The sequence below is a fragment of the Epinephelus moara genome, chromosome 21, assembly GCF_006386435.1.
Source record: "Epinephelus moara isolate mb chromosome 21, YSFRI_EMoa_1.0, whole genome shotgun sequence".
Classification (NCBI taxonomy): Eukaryota; Metazoa; Chordata; class Actinopteri; order Perciformes; family Serranidae; genus Epinephelus; species Epinephelus moara.
In genome coordinates this window covers 31,149,494-31,168,046 of record NC_065526.1, presented here as the reverse complement: position 1 = coordinate 31,168,046, position 18,553 = coordinate 31,149,494, and the positions used below count along the sequence as shown (strand labels likewise).

At 39.9% G+C, this 18,553-nt stretch overlaps 1 protein-coding gene and 5 non-coding genes across 7 annotated transcripts in view; 1 reads left to right on the top strand and 5 right to left on the bottom strand.

Annotated features, from left to right (window-relative positions):
* The first annotated feature begins 4,221 nt into the window (after window positions 1-4,221).
* LOC126382647 (double-stranded RNA-specific editase B2-like) overlaps window positions 4,222-18,553 on the top strand; it is a 48,778-nt gene continuing 34,446 nt past the window's right edge. For both annotated transcript variants that reach the window (XM_050032640.1, XM_050032639.1), the window contains exon 1: window positions 4,222-4,866. In XM_050032640.1, coding sequence (XP_049888597.1) covers window positions 4,764-4,866 — 103 coding nt within the window. In that variant the 5' untranslated portion in view covers window positions 4,222-4,763. The remainder of the gene's footprint in view (window positions 4,867-18,553) is intronic.
* trnas-uga (transfer RNA serine (anticodon UGA)) lies at window positions 14,494-14,575 on the bottom strand. The gene has a single exon. It is a non-coding gene; the product is annotated as a tRNA-Ser (tRNA).
* Window positions 15,252-15,333, bottom strand: trnas-cga (transfer RNA serine (anticodon CGA)). The gene has a single exon. It is a non-coding gene; the product is annotated as a tRNA-Ser (tRNA).
* trnas-uga (transfer RNA serine (anticodon UGA)) lies at window positions 15,914-15,995 on the bottom strand. Its single transcript has one exon. It is a non-coding gene; the product is annotated as a tRNA-Ser (tRNA).
* Window positions 17,294-17,375, bottom strand: trnas-cga (transfer RNA serine (anticodon CGA)). Its single transcript has one exon. It is a non-coding gene; the product is annotated as a tRNA-Ser (tRNA).
* Window positions 18,211-18,292, bottom strand: trnas-cga (transfer RNA serine (anticodon CGA)). Its single transcript has one exon. It is a non-coding gene; the product is annotated as a tRNA-Ser (tRNA).

Here is an 18,553-nt window from a genome sequence, read left to right as displayed (position 1 = left end):
CATCAGACGCAGTAATAGCCTCTCTGTTGTGTCTGCATGACGCTAAAATCTCACATCCACTTTATCTCACCTTAACAGCTTGGATATCTGGGAAGAGCAGGAGGAGATGATGGACACGTTATAATACTATCACATGGATGAACACATCAGGAAGCTGCGCATTTCTGTGTAGGCTGCATAGGTGTGTACACTTGGCATCAAATCTAGTCGTACATGTTGCTGTTTTGAGTTCCCAAGAGCCTTGAATGATTGTGACAAATAAGATTAGACTTTTCTGTAAATGTGGATGCTTTAAGACTATTATGTGAAAAATGTAGGGACCACAAGTCATGAGCTTGCCTCATGTTTTATCGCACCTTCAGGGTAAAGCTTCTCACAGTGTTGATGAGTAAGACAGATCCACTTCTGATGACAGCGTGACACATAAATAAATACAGTAGGACTAATCAAATTATGTTGTCTTTTCAATTTTTGGGCATCTTTGTTACAGAGAGCAAGATGATTAGATACCACTCTCATGTTCAGTGCATGAATGGAACTAAGTACATTTTCTTAAGTACTGCACTGAAGCACCATTTTGAGGTACTTGTACTTTACTTCCCTATTTCTATTTTATACTACTTTATACTTCTACTCCACTGCATCTCAGAGGAAAATATATTACCTTTTACTCCAGTACATTAGATACAAATGATGAATAATCCAATAATTTATGATGTATCATTAAATCTTTAACTACCCAGCACTACATAAATTATTCTAAATTAGCTCCTCATTTACCAGCAACATTAATATGGCGTACACATTAATGCATTACTAATTATAATCCAATATATGATTCTGAAAATGGCCATTCAGCATGGCGAGTATGTTTACTTAAGTATATTTTAATGCTAATGTATTTGAACTTTTACTTAAGGGCAGAGCAGGGGAATGGCCTCTGGGGCTCCAGCCCTGCAAGTTTTCTCAAAAGCCCTGAATCTATGTCATTCCCTCAATAAATCTATTATAATTGAGTAAATATTCTTCTGTTTAATTCAAGTATGTATGAAGTAGTATTCAAGTATGGAAGACCACTTTATTTGGAATTGTTGGGTATACTTTATTTGCAATTTGAGAGGCCCAGATTATTATGGCATGGATTTAAATGTAGCAGATTTGTCAGCTAAATGATCATTCTGTGCTCACCTATTTTCTCAGGTAAACTTGATGTGTGCTTATCTTATTTATGATCCAGACATTCAGGAGGTTTTTCACAGGAGCCAAACTATTCACAGAGGTCTCTTCCTCTTCTGGACCCAGTGATTTACACCAGTAAAAACACTGAATAAAACAGTTTCATGTTCAATATTCTGTGTTTCCCTGACACCATACAGTGGCTGATGCAAAATCTTGAATGTACAGAGCGATTGTTTGGTTGTCAGTTCTGGGCTACTGTAGAAACATGGCAGTGCAAGATGGCGCTCTCCATGGAGGAGGTGTCTTGTAAGGAGGCAGGATAAGTGGTGGATGGGTCACAAAAACCCAGACTTTCCCGTAGCACTTTCCCCTGGAGAAGGGTGTTTGGGACTGTGTGAACTTTGAGTCACTGTAAGGTACATTCGCACCATGTTTCTTTTCCTAAACCTAATCGCAGTAATTATACTTGCCTAAAGCTAACCTCTGTAATTTTACGTAAATTAGATAACTGTACATTAAGGATGTGTTGTGCCCACATTTTCGTAGGATATCATGCTAAGCGTTGTATAAGGATACGTTGTGTATTTCCAACACTGCCGATCAGAGCTGATCGAGGCTGGAGCATATAAATATCTGTGATTACTGCAGAGTCATTTGACCCCGGGGAAAATGCCAAGTATAACCTTTCCCATTAAAAGAGCCAGATAATAGCTGGTGTTGGTGGGGTTTGTTTTTTTTTTTGTTCAGTGGGAAAGGGGCTTTAGATACATCATCTGGGTACCATAAATGTCTGGTAGTTGTTGAGATATTTCAGCATGGCTAAAAAACAGATACCAGCTGTACATCTACATATTCATTTAAGTCACTTTACAAATGCAGCCAAATCCCTAACACTTCCCCATCAACAGATAAGAATAATCCTCCAAAAGGAAAGTCAGATCAAAGAGGGAGAGTTCTCTTTATTTCTCCTGCTCAGATTTACTTTCAAGACATGATGAGTGAAGGCACGGCACGTGCTAAGAAACTGTGGATAATCGTACGCAGAACACAGCAGTGGAGCTTTGGGAGTCAATGAGGTGAAATACTACAAGAATTGTGGATCCCAGAGGCTCAGCAGCACGCCACCTTCAGCTGGAGATAAACAAAGAGGTACAGCATCTCGCTAATCCTCTGAAGAGGGAGTCAGTCACCGGAAACCTGCAAACCAAGGGGATCAAAACACAGGAAAGGCCAGAGAGGAGGGGTGAAGTGATGAAATGTGATGATAGCAACAATGAAATAATGTTGGGGAGCAAAACAGAGGGGACGACTTGGATCTCCAGCTTGGATGTAACGCAGTCAGATTATCAGTTTGAGGAAGGTGATTGGCAGGGATTTAACAGCTGCTATTAATTGAAGGTGAAGTGGGGAAGATTATGCAAAGTTGGCTTTATGATGCTAAATAGTGAAGTGGAAATGCCGAATTGGAGCAGGAGGTCTTTCTTTGTTATTTTTCTTATTATAGTTTTTTTTAATGTTCTCTCCAATAAAAATGCATGTTCCCCTTTTTTTCTATTCAGTAGCTTTAAAGTTGTTGAAATCATATCATTCCACACTGCTGACAGCATCACATACATTATATATAATCTGTATCAGCTCTTTATTGATGTTACAAGATGTGTACACTGAATGAAGCATTTAAACCTCCAGACTCCAGACATCATCCTCCTGTCAAATACTCTACATTCTACATTTTCCCAAAGTTCAGCTTGACATATTTAATGTTTTTGGAAATTTTGATATCTGGGCTAGAATTCAAATTCTAATTCTAATGGCAAATGTATACATAAAAATGAAATATATTTATGTTAAACAATTGAATTGTTTTTCCACTTTATTTTTTTGTTGTATCTATTATAATTAAGGTATTTTAAATCGTCCACAGTGTTCATTTTGCTGCCTGCAGACCAGGCAGCAGAGACAAAGGAGATAAAAGTGTTGCATGACTACAGAAGCTCAGTTTGTCTGCAGCAGAGACAACACAGCTTGAGCACCTTTCTAACCCACATTTCAGTGCTGTAATGTTTAATACATGTGTACAAATGTGCAAAAGTAGCATAATACTGCTTGCATGCAGTATTCATAACTCTGCATATAGAACATAGATAAACAGTACGTGCGGCTAGTGCTGAATTTTCCTGAAGTGTTTAATCATAATGGGTCTTTGTCTTTCTTTTTTGTGTGTGCTTTAAATATATATTTATTATCACTCTGAGATTCAGGTGCATCATTCTGCTGACCACTATAAATTTAGCTTATTTGCTCATAGCACATAACAATCATCATAAAAAGCAAATACAGTCAGATAAATAAAAACTGGTTGGGGGAGTGAATGAAAGAACATCATTAGAAGAATTCAAATTAAAATATGGGTGATTACGAGTTCCTTATTTAGATATTGAAGGACACAACCAGTGACTTGACATGTTTTAGTCCATGCACTACAACTTTGGCATTGACAGGTGTCCTCTGAGGTGTTGAAAGTATTTGTAGACTAACTCTTTGCATTCAGCATCACACATTTGCGTAAGGAAGGGAAGGTTAGTATCAATGAAATAAGACTGCACCTCTATCTACTTGTTTCCTTGTTGATAATATAGATAACAGATATTTTTTTCACCCACTGCAGACACTGGCAGCCTGGAACTTAAAGATAATCTACTGGAGTAAAGTTACCATGTTTCCAAATCTCACCAAATTAATCTATTCTAAACAAATTAAGACGTTTGCAGACAAATCATATGAGGAGCTTATGAAATATGATGTTTTCTTATAAACTTCCCAACAGTTTAGCCACACAGCTGAAATGACTGGTTGATTACTCAATTACTCGATTAACAGGAAATAATTCTATGGTTTCAGTTTCAGAAATTGCTGCTTTTCCTTCGATCAATTTTAATTTATTTTTGATAATTTTTTAGGTTCGTGCTATTGATTGGACAGAATAGTAACAGGGGGCATTTTTTGAGTACTTTAATTTTAATAAGCATCTCCTTGATACTACATTTGTAACATTTTCATTGCAGGAGTTTTACTTGTAACAAAGTATTTTTGTGGTATTATTACTTTTACTGAATAAAAATTGATCTGAGTACTTCCTCAGGGTGGCGCTATAGGAAAAGTCAGATATAACAAAAGTCAGCAGGCTTCATCCTCTGAGGACAATGATTAATTGTACCAAATTTTATGACAATCCATCACATAGTTATTGAGGTACTTCAAGCTGAACCAAACTGCCAGACTGACATTGCCATCCATAAAGTCAAGCCGTTACCATGGCTAAAAACTCAGTGACTTTGTATCAGTGATGCTGAATCACAGCTTGAACCAAAGCTCTTCCTCTCCTCATGATGTCACACTCTGAACAGCCGCCTGCCTCCTAAAGCCGGCAGAAGGGGGAGAGAAGTCAGTCACTGTAGAGGGCTTCCTGCTGCAGAGCTGCACTCTCAATCCTCCCTGAGCGTTTTTGCCTCAGACAAGAAGAAGAGAAGAAGCAACAGAGGACAAAACTGCTGGAAAATTTAAAAGAAGAAGGAATCTCCTGAATGGCACTGGTGAATGGGACCTGCAGCAGAAACATGGAGAGGTCAGACCGTGATATGAAGGGAAAGTCCAAGAGGAAGAGGAGGAGGAGGTGTAAAGGCAAAGGTTAGTACAGCAGGCATGCTTGGTTAAGTTTATGTGATTGTCAGTGGGATACTGATAAAATACTAGTATTCATATTCATGTATAGTGGGTTTACAGTTACTTTATTATGTCTGATTTATTGTGATCTCTTATGGCATCTTTAAAATCATCCTCTACAGGATTCTTGTCTCTGTTGTTTGTCTTAAGAGACTTTATTTGTGTACTTTATGGTATGTTTTTTTATTCTAGTGTGATATTCTTCTGTAGGCTTAGAGTTTTGCTGTAATATTTGCCATGATACATATATATGTACTGTATATGATAACTTTACAATACATTCATTTAGCTGATGCTTTTTTAAAGCAACTTACAGTAAGTGTGATCAGGAAGAACTACATGTCATCAAACTACAGTTCCTATTTGGTGATGCATCCCGAATGAGTTACAAATTACCACAATCCTTTTGTAGTAAGTGTTGATAGTGATTTATTATACTTAATGGTGTTTTGGAAGCAGAAACGACCTTATAGTTTGGGTGAAATCTCTGTGGGCAGAGCCAAATAATCACAGTTGTAATGCCAGACTAAATCCGAATTTTCTATTTTATTGTTTGTTTGTTTTGTTTTTTAATAATAAGAAGCTCTTCTTTGGCATTTGGGTGAGCTCCTTAGTTGTTGGGGGAAAAAGGTGCATCTTTTGCTGTGGCCACTGAGGCTGAACTCAGGTCTGTTTCAGAATCAAAACTCCCCTCTGCACAAAACTGCATGTCGCAGCTTCAGTCTTATTCATGGCACTCAAACTCAAGTCAGGTCAAATCAAGTGTATTTATACAGCCACAACTTAGAGATGCACAGTTTCAAAGGTGGATCTGGTGACAGCTACATGTGACGTGACCTTGACTCTATCTTTTAATCACTGATTGAGAAAAATAAAAAGTCGGCCACACTAGCGGCTCTATGAGGCTGTACATATGAGCAGCAGTGTTTTAAGCTAAATGCTAACATGTGATGTTTATGATGTTCACCATCTTAGTATAGCCTGCTAGCATTTGCTAATTAGAGATAAACACAAAGTCCAGCTGAGGCTGATGGAAACCCATTTGTTTTGCAGGTATTTCATCATAAACCAAAATACTGGACAAATGAAATCTTTGAACTGCTGACTGTTCTGGAGAAAAGTTGAAAAGCTTGGTTAAAGATAATGAACGTTATTAATATTGAACCCGAGGGGAACATTAATGTATGTGCATAATTCAATGGCAGTCCATACAATAGTTGACAAGATAATTAATTATGGAACAGGAGCAACATTGCAGCGACGTCTTGCTGCTGGTATGGATAAAACTGAGATTAAACCTCAAAAATTCACAACCAAGAACTACAAAATTACAGAAATACAATATTCAACTGTGGACATTATATATAGATAAAGCAACTTTAAATGTATCAATAGAAAGTTATGCAAAAGGTTGACATGCCTCTCCTTTACTCCCAGAGATGAATGATAAAAATCTCATGTTTACCTGTTCTTAAAGTCTCCAGGAGTTAAGAGTCATCCTCTGAGGACCATGAATAGAAAGTCACAATAGTGTCAGTGTTTGTTTATATGTGCTCATATTTCATAAACACATAATTCAAAGAGACCAACACAAGTAGATGAGAGGCTGGTGGTGCAAAAGACTTATATAAATGACAATACTGTATATTCACTCTGTTTACTCTGTTATCGTGTAAATGAAATGTCTCATCATGATGCGAGCTCTGGTAATCATAATTACAGCAGTCTGGGCAACAGGTCAGCCTTTCAGGATTAAACTGGCATTGTTCTCCACATGCTAATCCCCAGTAAATGCTGCAGATTACTCCGTGATGGCTTTTGTATTAAGTCCAATGGTTATTCAAAGTGCGCTAAGCCTATTCCACTTTCATTAATGGGCCATTGGCCTTTTTTTGTACATCAGTGCGGGAGTGAAAGCGTGTCCTCTTTGAAAAATCATTACTCCTCAAATCCCACTATTTTAGGACCAGAATGCATTTAGCTAATGCTTCCACTGTATCCGACAATGAGCTGTATTTTAATGCCAGCTGTCTGAACAGAAGGTGGCATCTTTTTCTCAAATGGCAGACGTCTCTGTTGACAATAGAGCTCTCTGAATGCACAGCAGGAGGGAAACTCTTGATGTGTGACCGTTGCTATTCTTTTTCCATTCAACAGTATTTCAACAATGTGTGAAGTTTCTCTGTTGTTCTCAGGGTTCGTCTGCATCAAGTTGTACATTTAAAAGGACGTCTGTGTGAAAACGTTTCTAGGTCATGATAGAAGAGACTTCTGTAGCCACTTAAGCCCTTTGTATTATGTCAAAAAATGGATGTTAGCATTACATGTTATGTAAGAAGTTTATACAACAGTCTGTATAGTTTGAATAATGTATTATAAGTGGAATACGCTAATGCCATGTTTCTATTCTGCTATAAAGTGCTAGAATACAAGTATAGTTTGTTATTTACGACAGGTGATGATGCTGTCATGTGGTTTTAAGTTCACATGGCTAAAAAAGATTTTGGACAACTCAGTGCTAAAATGAGGCAGAAAAGTCCGAGCAGGTTGGAGCTGCTATAAGTTATTGACCATGTGATAAAGTCTAATTAGAACAGATTTATTGGAACATGAAGTTGGTAGTGGACCAGACTGAGATGTAAGCTGGATGAGAATCACCTGCCGTGATGTTGTAAGTTCTGTTCAAATAAACCCTCATTCAAGTCTCTGCAACCCCCTGTACATTGGGTCTTCACAAAAAAAGTTGAACTTATTTCATTGGAACATGAGCCAAGACTGATACCTTGCAGACTAAGTTGTCTAGGGATTTGGTGGCATGGTAGAATGGCCACTACAACTTCCATCCATACACCTAAACACCTTTCAAATATCAAAAGACAGCCAACACTTGGTGGAAAGTGATACACACATTCCTGACCAAATCATTATTTCAGGGTTGTGATATTGTCTGACAAAATCAAGTTGGCAAGTTGAATAGAATGGACTTTACTGTCATTATACAAGGAGTACAACAAAATTTGTTGGGAGTACCAACGAAATTTGCGTCGCCATCTTGTGCCATCTTTTTTGGAGCCAGAAGTGACCATATTTGGAGGAGAGGTTTGAGTAGTGTAAGAGCAAGGGGTGGATCTGACTGAACTCGAGGACACTGCTGCAGTCGTGACTTGTCAATCACAAGGTAGCCACGCTCTAAAGCATACCCTGTCTATTTTACTCTGAACAGGACCCTAATTTACAAAATGAACATCATGTTATATTGAAGAAGACATAAAACTGGAGACTGAGACCATAACCTCAAGTATAAATCAAGTGAGAAGTAGGGTCATTTTCTCATAGACTGCTATACAGTTTGATTTCTTTTTGCAACCAGTGGAGTTGCCCCCTGCTGGCCATTAGAAAGAATGCAGGTTTAAGGCCTTATAGGATTGTATGTTTTTGCAAACCATGGATATGTTATGATTGCATCTTATTATTTAGCGGATAAGATGAAGCTTTCTGTTTCAACAAAGCTGTGGTTGACAGGTTGTGGTTGAGGTTAGGTTTCGGCACAATCACAGGGCAGGGATGTCTTGGTAAAAAACAACTGCCTTTTGTGCCACTACCCCCACTGGAAAAAACAGTAATAGGTCACTGCAAAACACCAATGTTTGGAGCCTACAGCCAATAGAAACACAGCAATGTATCGTTACACCACATCTGGTTTTGCTGTTTGTTGATCTTGAACAATGGTCTGCATTAATCTGCAGCTTGGCAAGCATCTCACCTAGGTGACACGCCATTCACCATCCCCCCACCTCCTGATGACAAAGTCAGCTTATATACTAAATCACTTTAGAAACATTGACATGATACATATGAAATGTGTAAATGTTAACGTATTCATGGCTTGCTGAAATTTACAATGCCAGTATTTTCTGTTGGTGACTGGGCTGCACATTGGCTTCACTTTTCCAACCCAGACATAACTCCTTGTCTGTTTAATTCACAATTTATACATATTATAGTCCAGACAGAGAGCTGAAACAGAGAGAAAAAGATGCATGAACAAATTTAACTCCATTAATGTCGACATATGATTCAGAGTGGGTTTTAAATAGCTGCAAGTCTTGTCACCAACAAGTCAGGGCAGCAAGTGAGAACTGGATTCTCCAAATTGAAAACAAGTATTACATTATTTGTTACAAGGATACAAAAAGTTACATGGTGTCACCAAATTCTTTTCATTTGCAGTATCACTGAAATATTCAGTTTAACTTAATAATTTAATCTGGTATTATGCCTTAGAATCACATAATTCTCTAAAAGAAGTGAGAATGTCTTTTTATTCATGTGAAGTAATTTCATTCTCTTTTACAAAAACTTCTGTCGACAATTATTGAAAAAGAATAGTTCAGCATTTTGGAAAAATGTGCTCAGATGTCACGTCTGTGCATTAAGAACAAATCTCGTCAGGAGGCCCCGATCAGCCTAAAGATGAACTGTTTTTGTCAAGGAATAGTTCAGGCACAGTGTTATTTTTTAACATGTCTGCTTTGGTTAATATTAAACAAACAAAAACATGTTAGTGAGCTTTAGAGGTGTATCTGGGTAAGGAGCCATGCTATCTGTTTCCCTGTTTCCTGTTTCTATGCAAAGCTAGGCTAACCACGCCACAACTACAGAAATTAGATTTGACCATGTGAACCTGGCCTGAGCTTAAAGCTTCAGACAAAACAATCCATGTAGCAGAACACTGAAATTCAAATCAAAAGTAGATATGGCTGAAAACTGAATATTTTCTAGTTTTCTAGGTTAAATATAATTGTTTGAAGATCATATCACTGAGAAGCAGGTCCTAATTGTACACTGAATTAAAGTCATAAAAGTGCTGCTGCTGCTGCTGCTGCTCACTAGGAAAATATCCATCCATTGCTGACTCAGTTTGAATTAGAAAAATGCAAATTAAGAATCTTATATGAAAAAGCGAGTAACATTATTTTAGCTTCTTTGTCACAGAAAACTAAACTTCTCTGTCCCTGCTGAATTACTGGACAAAGTCTATTGAGTACATGAGCATAATGAAATGACTTTGCTAATAAGGATTTTTGTCTGTACAGATGACAGGATGAAGTTATTGCCGGCTTTTCAGTAAAAACAAATTGCCATTTGGCTGTAAAATCCCCTTCTGCTGGCTTTTCAGTCTAAATTTAACAAACTGTCATTTGTTGGCTGTAAAATCCAGTCGGAGAAAACATTTGATTGTCCCCCTTTTCAGTGCGGATTATGATTCTCCAACATGGAACAAACAGCTGCTGTCTGTGACGGGCCTGTCAGTGGTTTTCTGATGACACGTCATGCGTTTGGACATATCTGTATATTGGATGCATTTTGGATAAGTGAGCTCCATCGCGCAGTCAAACTTAGTGGGGCATGTCAGTGCGCAATTTCACTGATGGATTCTGCAATCTCCATACTTCTCTGGGGCTCTGGCTTCATGAAAACATTAGCAATATGGTTTGTGTGCCCATTTAACTTAATTGCAGCGATGCTCGGTGGGTAAAGTGTGATACTAACTCTGCAAGGGTTAGGGGTCCCATTTCCTCTGCAGCTCAGTGTGAAGGGAACTGCTGCTGACACTGACAGGGCTTGAGCCTTGAGCCCCACTGGCGCTGAATACACCAAAAAAGTTACATTAAAAGAAGAAATCTGTAGATGTTCTGTGTTGTATTTCAATAATTTTTCTTCCTTTTATTGTTTCTCCTGTCAATCTGAATTAAACTGGAAACAAAAATACCCCAAAATATATAAATAAATTATGACAGTAAATCCTTCACCACATTGCAGACACTCTGACTTATCTTACTCCACAAGTGATAAGGGTTTACCAAATCTACAATTTTAATTAGTTGTTGGACTTTTCAGTTTCATCCACTTTTGTAATGCATACAGTGTCTTTTCAAAATAAACCTTGTTAGGTCTTGTCAACACAACTTGATTAGGTAAAATGACATTGACAACATCTCATGTCACATGAGTAGCCTCTTGGGTGGCGTGCCTGTGTTTGTTTGAGCCCCCTATCCACCCCCACCTCCTCCCAAAACAAACTTTCTCTGTCTTTTTACTACATCACTTGCTCTGGAATATTTCTGCTGATGGGCTTACATTGGAGTTAGTTAAAGGCCAGCTGCGTCTTTTACAGACGCTGAAGTGTGTTGGGTTCAGACACCAAGGGGCGTGACAAAGCATTGGTATTTGATGCCCTGGTAATGAGAACAGGTTGGTAATTCAAATACCCATTTCATGGGATCTTTGGGGTGAATTTGGGCAGCGATTTGGGATGAGAACTCAAACATAGACAACTGAGGGAGGCAAGTGAAAACATACACTGCAAACACTACAAACAATAAATTCACAGAAGTTTACATTAAAAGTTTTGCTACGAAACATTGTAATTTCACAGATTTTTCCTAATTCGTTACAATCAAACACCTTCAATAAAGTGATGTCACGAAAAGTTCTACAGAGAAACACTGTTATTTTACAGATTTTTCCTGAATTATAATGACTAAATTTAACACAGGTAGCATGTCCAAACAGAAATGACTGGGAATCCACAGGTCACCAGACTGAGGCAGGAAAAGGGTGCAGGTACAGACACAGGTTTCAGGATATAGGCTGCAGATTGCAGGTGCAGAGTACAAAGTAAGGGAAACAAATGCATGACACGTTATTGACAATCTTGCAACTGGGGCAGAAGGGGGCTAGTATATGCACAGATAGGGCTGATGAGGGAAGTGGAAAGAGGTGAGCAGGTGAGTTAGAGAGTCAGGTGACTGGGACAGGGGGAAAGGTCTGAGGGCATCCAGTGGATGGATGCGGAATGGCAATCAAGAGAGTTCCTAAAAAATGCTTGGTGGGCCTGAGGGAAGTGAAAAGTGGCAAAGTGGGAGGTGTAGATGGACCAGTATAACACACTGGTAGCTAGCTAACTGGGCACAGACAACAACATATGGTGCATATCATATCATATCATATCATATCATATCATTATATTTAAGCACATAATGTGGTTTGACAAATCTTAATCTGCAAAATAAATTGAAACTAAAACTGTTGTGGGGGTAAACATTTTACGTAGAAGTAAAAAGTGGTATGAACTGGAAATACACAACTGAAGTACAAATACCTCAACTTTGTACTTCACTCAGCAACTAAACACCACTGTCACACAATAACACCAACAAACATACTGATTTTTGGTTTTTGAATTCTTTGTCCACTGTGGAGGCTTGCAAGGAAACAAAATTTTTTTTTTACGAATTCAGTGTAACACAGGATGAGTCATTTGGGGGGTTAAGTATTCCTTTAAGTCCAGTACTTAAGTAACTGGACTCTGTGTTTTTTTGTGAGTGAAACTGCATTATTATTGTTGAAAGCCCCAATATACCCACCTAATGGGACACCAATACAACACTGGTTTTAGTGGAGCAGTAGGGGGGATAAAGGGTCATGCTCAAGTTAACCTCAGCGATGGCAATAAGGGCTACTCTTATTATTCCTTTATATATCTATATATCTATATGTTATATGAGGTAGCAGAGATTTTCCACAACCTGCTTTAACAGCTTCTTTTTAAAAGCATAATCATACAGAATCATACAGACAGACATGATTATCTGTTAGAGTCTTTGTTATGTATTTTCATCCAGTCAGTCTGAGATGTTTTTCAGGGAAATTGCAGTAAATTCAATTTAATGGCCCTCTCATTACATTTGTTTCATCTTGAGCTATCACAGTGAGAGATCTGAATATTAAACACACACGCACGCGCACACACACACACACACACACACACACACACACACACACACAAGCGGAGTGATACTGTGAAAGTCAATGGGTATTGAAACCAAAGTGGGCAACAATCCACCGGATGCTGGTGGCTGCTTAAGCAGTGCCAGTGAAGTCTCCACAGCAGAGAGTTATGTGGAAGAGTTTAAATGGTAGTTCTAGTACCACCCGAACAGCATGCCTGTGGCTAATAACAGTCAAAACAAGAAATAGTAAGAGTGGTGGTACTTGGACAGTCTAATATTTTCTGAGGTGGTATACAGTGTAAAAGTGGTGGTTTGAGAACCACTGATTTAGTCGACGTCCCCACAGTGTTGCATTACAGGGCGAAATAGTGTTGGAACTTAAATTTCAAACCTGTTTTCCAGTCCATAAAAGCATTAAGTGACCCTCAATCATTATTGAATCACAACAGTGCAATTGGGCTCTAAACATTTTATTTTTTATATTTTTCTTTGGGCCCTCTGCAGTATAATTACTGGTTGGATTGAATATGTTAAAACTGTGATTAGTCAGTCTGTATATTTAGCTGACCAGGGTTTTTGTTTATTGAGCACCAAACACTTAATTTCCTGCCTTCTGGTGAATTTCTAATGCACAAATTTGTGCCTTCTCTGTATCAGTTTAAATCAGTCAAAATATCTTTACTTTTGTCAAAATAAAAGTCCTCTGCTACTTTCATGCTTTTATTGGGCGCAACAATTGCCCCTGCGTCACCCCATGAAATCTACACCAATGTCAGCTGATATTTCCTGATATCCAATTCAAATAGTGCAAGTCTCAACTAACCTTCTAATCCTATTGTGAAGTTTAAAGAATAGCTTTTCTACAGTAACATGTTGCCTGTTAATTCCAACTTGTTATAGGCTGTGAACTTGACACTTTCTATTTAAATCTGCAAACATTTTGATGCTAAGCTTCCCGTTTCCAGTTGTGATTTCTTCCATTCTTTTTAACTCAGAGGGATCTTTGTCTCTTTCTGCTCTTTCAGTTGTCAGTCTGTGTGAACCATTGTAAAGCAATTTATTCTCCATGTTCAAAACGAAACCTTTCACACAAAATAACATCTATCTGTAATGAGGACTTTCTGCTACCTGAAAACATGAAAGACCATTCAAACATATAGATTAGTCCTCTCAGCCACCTGACTGGATGCAATCAAACTTTTAAACGGTCACATAGCTTTACCCAGAACTCGATTGCGTAATCTAAAAGTAAAAGAAAAAACAAGGAAACACATAATCCACAATTAGAGACAAATGAAACCCAGTCTTTCAAACTGATAAAGTGACAGTAAAGCAGCAGACGAGAATATTAAAAGTTGAAATGAGGCCATTATCAGCAGTCAACAGCCTGCCATAGATTACTGCTGTCATTGTTATTATCTCTCATTGCAATTTCATTGCACATTGCCATATGTTTCAGGCAATAATTTAATCACTCATTTCCAAATAATGATAATCAGTCTGTTGATTTGAGAGCAGACATTTGGCTAAGCTGCTTGGGTGTAGTTTGACTGATGCACTGAACTACATTTAGAGTTAGACTTAAAAAAGCTTTGTGGGCCTGTTCAACAGATTGTATAAATAATGGACATAGCTACTGTGGCATTACCCATTGGTTTGTGGACTGCTGTTTTAATGCCATGAGTTCAGAATCTCAAGTGTCTACATCTTGTTTTCTTTTAGTACAGAAAGTACATAATTGGTAAGCAACTATAGTATTTTATTGTAATCTAATTGCAAAGTCCCTATTAAACATTGCTGTGAGCAGGGTTTGAACCTGCGCGGGGAAACCCCATTAGATTTCAAGACCAACGCCTTAACCACTTGGCCATCACAGCTGTATTGGCTGTTCACTTCACTTTTTTTCTTTTAGAGCCAGAAGTGACCATATGTGGTTAGAGGGGTAAAGCTGTGGAGGACCGAAGGGTGGATTTGACTCACAGACTGTAGATACGCCTTGCAGACAGCCTGTCACTCAAGTGGCCCTGTCCTTAAATCTATGTAACTTTATTTTCTATATAAAAGTCTCCGCTTGAGCAGAGTTCAAACAGTCAGTTTAGGATGTGTCAAGCTTCTTCAAATGCTGTGAACAGGGTTTGAACCTTCAAGAGGAAATATCACTGAATTTGAAACGTAGCCATCACAGCTGTCAGCCATTATTCTGACTTTTCTTGAATTTTCACTCTTTCAAACCAAACCTGTTTTGTATGGTTCAAGCAAACCCTAGGTTTTCCCCATTTGGTTTGATCGGAAGGCTGGTCTGGTTGTAAGTTTTTAGCTGGAAGGCTTGATCAAGGCTTTTTTTATTTATTTATTTTTTCTCAGTTTAATTTCTTTTTAACGTGATTATAGGATGGTCTGTTTTTTGTATTGCATGATTTCACATGTATTTCTCTAGTACCACTGAAGGCTCCCAACACTATGAAGGGTTCCATATGCTTGAAATAAAGTACATAATTGATAAGCAACTATAGTATTTTAATGTAATCTAAACACAAAGTCCCTATTAAACATCGCTGTGAGCAGGGTTTGAACCTGCGCGGGGAAACCCCATTGGATTTCGAGTCCAACGCCTTAACCTCTCGGCCATCACAGCTGTATTGGCTTTAGTTTCACAGTGGATTACATCCGAGACTTAACTACAGCACATGACAATATCAGAGAGGAGCCCATCCCACAGGTACAACTGACACCTTCATCCATCTGGGGGTGTTACGTGGTGTCTGGCACCAAAATGTTGGAATGTTTGAGTCCTCTGGGCAGTGAGGTGGAGTACTGGCACATCCCACAGAAGCTTGATAAGATTGGAATCTGAAGGGATTTGGAGGCCAAGTTGATGCTTTGAGGTCTTTGTCCCGTTCCTCTTATCTTTCCTGGCAGTTTTTGCAGTGTGGCAGGGAGGACTGTCCTGCTGGGGGTGTACTCGGTCTCCAGTGTTTGGGTGGTAGGTGCATGATAACAACATTGCATATCGACAAAATGATCAGTTTTATCGTTGTGGCTGATCGATGTATAGCTTCAACTGCACGGCGCAGGGCTTGGAATACATGTCTTCGTATTTTGTAGCACTATTAGTTTCCCTGCCTGACAACTGTATGGGCTGATTATAAAACCATACATTGTAAGCATTAACTTCATTGACAAAACTTAACTCAGGATGATGTTTTGGCTACAATCGCTGTGAGCAGGGTTTGATCCTGCGCAGGGAATCCCCATTGGATTTCAAGTCCAACGACTTAACCACTCTGCCATCACAGCTGTTTTTTTTGATGTCTTCATCCTGTTTTTTCTCTAAATGTATGTAATGACCTGTCTAATGATCAGCCACAAGACTAGAACCACATACAGGTGAAGATAATAACACTGATCATCTCATTGCAGTGCAATGTTCTGCTGGGGAACCTCAGGTCCTGGCATTCATGTGGATGCCACTTGACACACACCATCCACCCAAATGCCATTGAAGACCAAGTACACCCCCTTGGCAACGGCACACCCAGATTGCAGTGGCCCTCCTAGCATGACATGCATCATATCACACCACCATAACTGCTCAGGTATGGCCCAAGGAATGAGACAAAGAGCTCAAGGCATCGACTGAGCCACAAATTTCCCAGATCCCAATCTGATCAAGCATTCATGGGAAAGACCGGTTCTCCAGAAGTACAGTGTCAATGCCTTGACAGGTCAGAGGCAAGTCCAATCCACAGTGACACACACCATCCACCCAAATGCCATTGAAGACCAAGTACACCCCCTTGGCAACGGCACACCCAGATTGCAGTGGCCCTCCTCGCAGGACATGGCAATGTCCTGCGAGGAGGGCCACTGCAATTGGCAATGGCAATGTCCTGGCAATGGATCCTTTGAGTCCTCTGGGCTGTGAGGTGGGGTACTGGCATGATCAGATTGGGATCTGGGGAATTTGGAGGCCAGGTCGATGCCTTGAGCTCCTTGTCCAGTCTCTCTTACCTTTCCTGAGCAGTTTTTGCTGTGTGGCAGGATGCACTGTCCTCCTGAGGGAGCTCTGCCATTGGGTAGTGCTGTTGCCATGAGGGGGTATACTTTGTCTCAAAGATGTTTGGTGCATTTCAAGTGGCATCCACACTAATAACAGGACCCAAGATTTCTAAGCATAATATTGTATTTTAAACTCTCAACTCTAGCTGAAGTTTTGGCTTCAATCGCTGTGAGCAGGGTTTGAACCTGAACGGAGAAACCCCATTGGATTTCAAGTGTGAAGTGGGGTACTGGCACATCCAAAAGAAGCATGATCAGATTGGGATCTGGGGAATTTGGAGAGCAGGTCGATGCCTTGAGTTCCTTGTCCCATCCCTCTTACGTTTCCTGAGCAGTTTTTGCAGTGTGGCAGGAAGCATCGTCTTTGCTGAGGGGGCACTGCCATTGGGTAGTGCTGTTGCCACGAGGGGGTGTACTTTGTCTACAAGGTGTTTGGTGCATTTCAAGTGGCATCCACACTAATACCAGGACCGAAGATTTCTCAGCATAATAATGCATTTAAAACTCTGAAACCTAACTGATGTTTTGGCTTCAATCGCTGTGAGCAGGGTTTGAACCTGCGCGGGGAAACCCCATTGGATTTCGAGTCCAACGCCTTAACCTCTCGGCCATCACAGCTGTTTTATAAGTTGATCATCCTGATTTTTCTCAAAATGTATGTAATGACCTGTATGCCAATCAGCCATAACACTAGAACCACATACAGGTGAAGAGCATAAGATTGATCACCTCATTGCAATGCAATGTTCTGCTGGGGAACCTTAGGTCCTGGCATTCAGGGGAATGCCACTTGACACACACCATCCACTCAATGGCACCATCCACACAATGGCCCTTCAAGTAGGACATGCATCATATCACACAACCATAACTGCTCAGGTATGGCCCAAGGAATGAAACAAAGAGCTCAAGGCATCGACTGGCCCACAAATTTCCCAGATCCCAATCTGATCAAGCATTTGTGGGACAGACTGGTATTCCAGAAGTACTGTGTCAATGCCTTGACAGGTCAGAGGCAAGTCCAATCCACAGTGGGGCCTTTGACCTGTTGAGCCATGGACATAGGAATCTATGGGTGTTCCGTGCTGTCTGGCACCAAGATGATGGCAGTGGATCCTTTGAGTCCTCTGGGCTGTGAGGTGGGGTACTGGCACATCCAAAAGAAGCATGATCAGATTGGGATCTGGGGAATTTGAAGACAAGGTCAATGCCTTGAGCTCCTTATCCCATCCATCTTACCTTTCCTGAGCAGTTTTTGCAGTGTGACAGGAAGCACTGTTCCTTGCTGAGGGGGTACTGCCATTGGGTAGTGTTGTTGCCATGAGGGGGTGTACTTTGTCTACAAGGTGTTTGGTGCATTTCAAGTGGCATCCACACTAATACAGGACCAAAGATTTCTAAGCGTAGTAATGCATTTGAAACTCCCAACTGTGACTGAAGTTTTGGCTTCATTCGCTGTGAGCAGGGTTTGAACCTGCGCGGGGAGACCCCATTGGATTTCGAGTCCAACGCCTTAACCTCTCGGCCATCACAGCTGTTTCATAAATTCATCATCCTGGTTTTTCTCAAAATGTGTGTAATGACCTGTCTGCTGATCAGCCACAAGACGACAACTACATACAGGTGAAGAGAATAACATTGATCATCTTGTTACAATGCAATGTTCTGTTGTGTAAAACCTTGGGTCCTGGCATTCATCACGGCTGCAACTCCCCACATCCTCACCTTCACGTTCCCTCCCACCTACACTCCTGGCACACTGCTTCAACACCTCCCCCACCCCCGCTCCCCCGGAC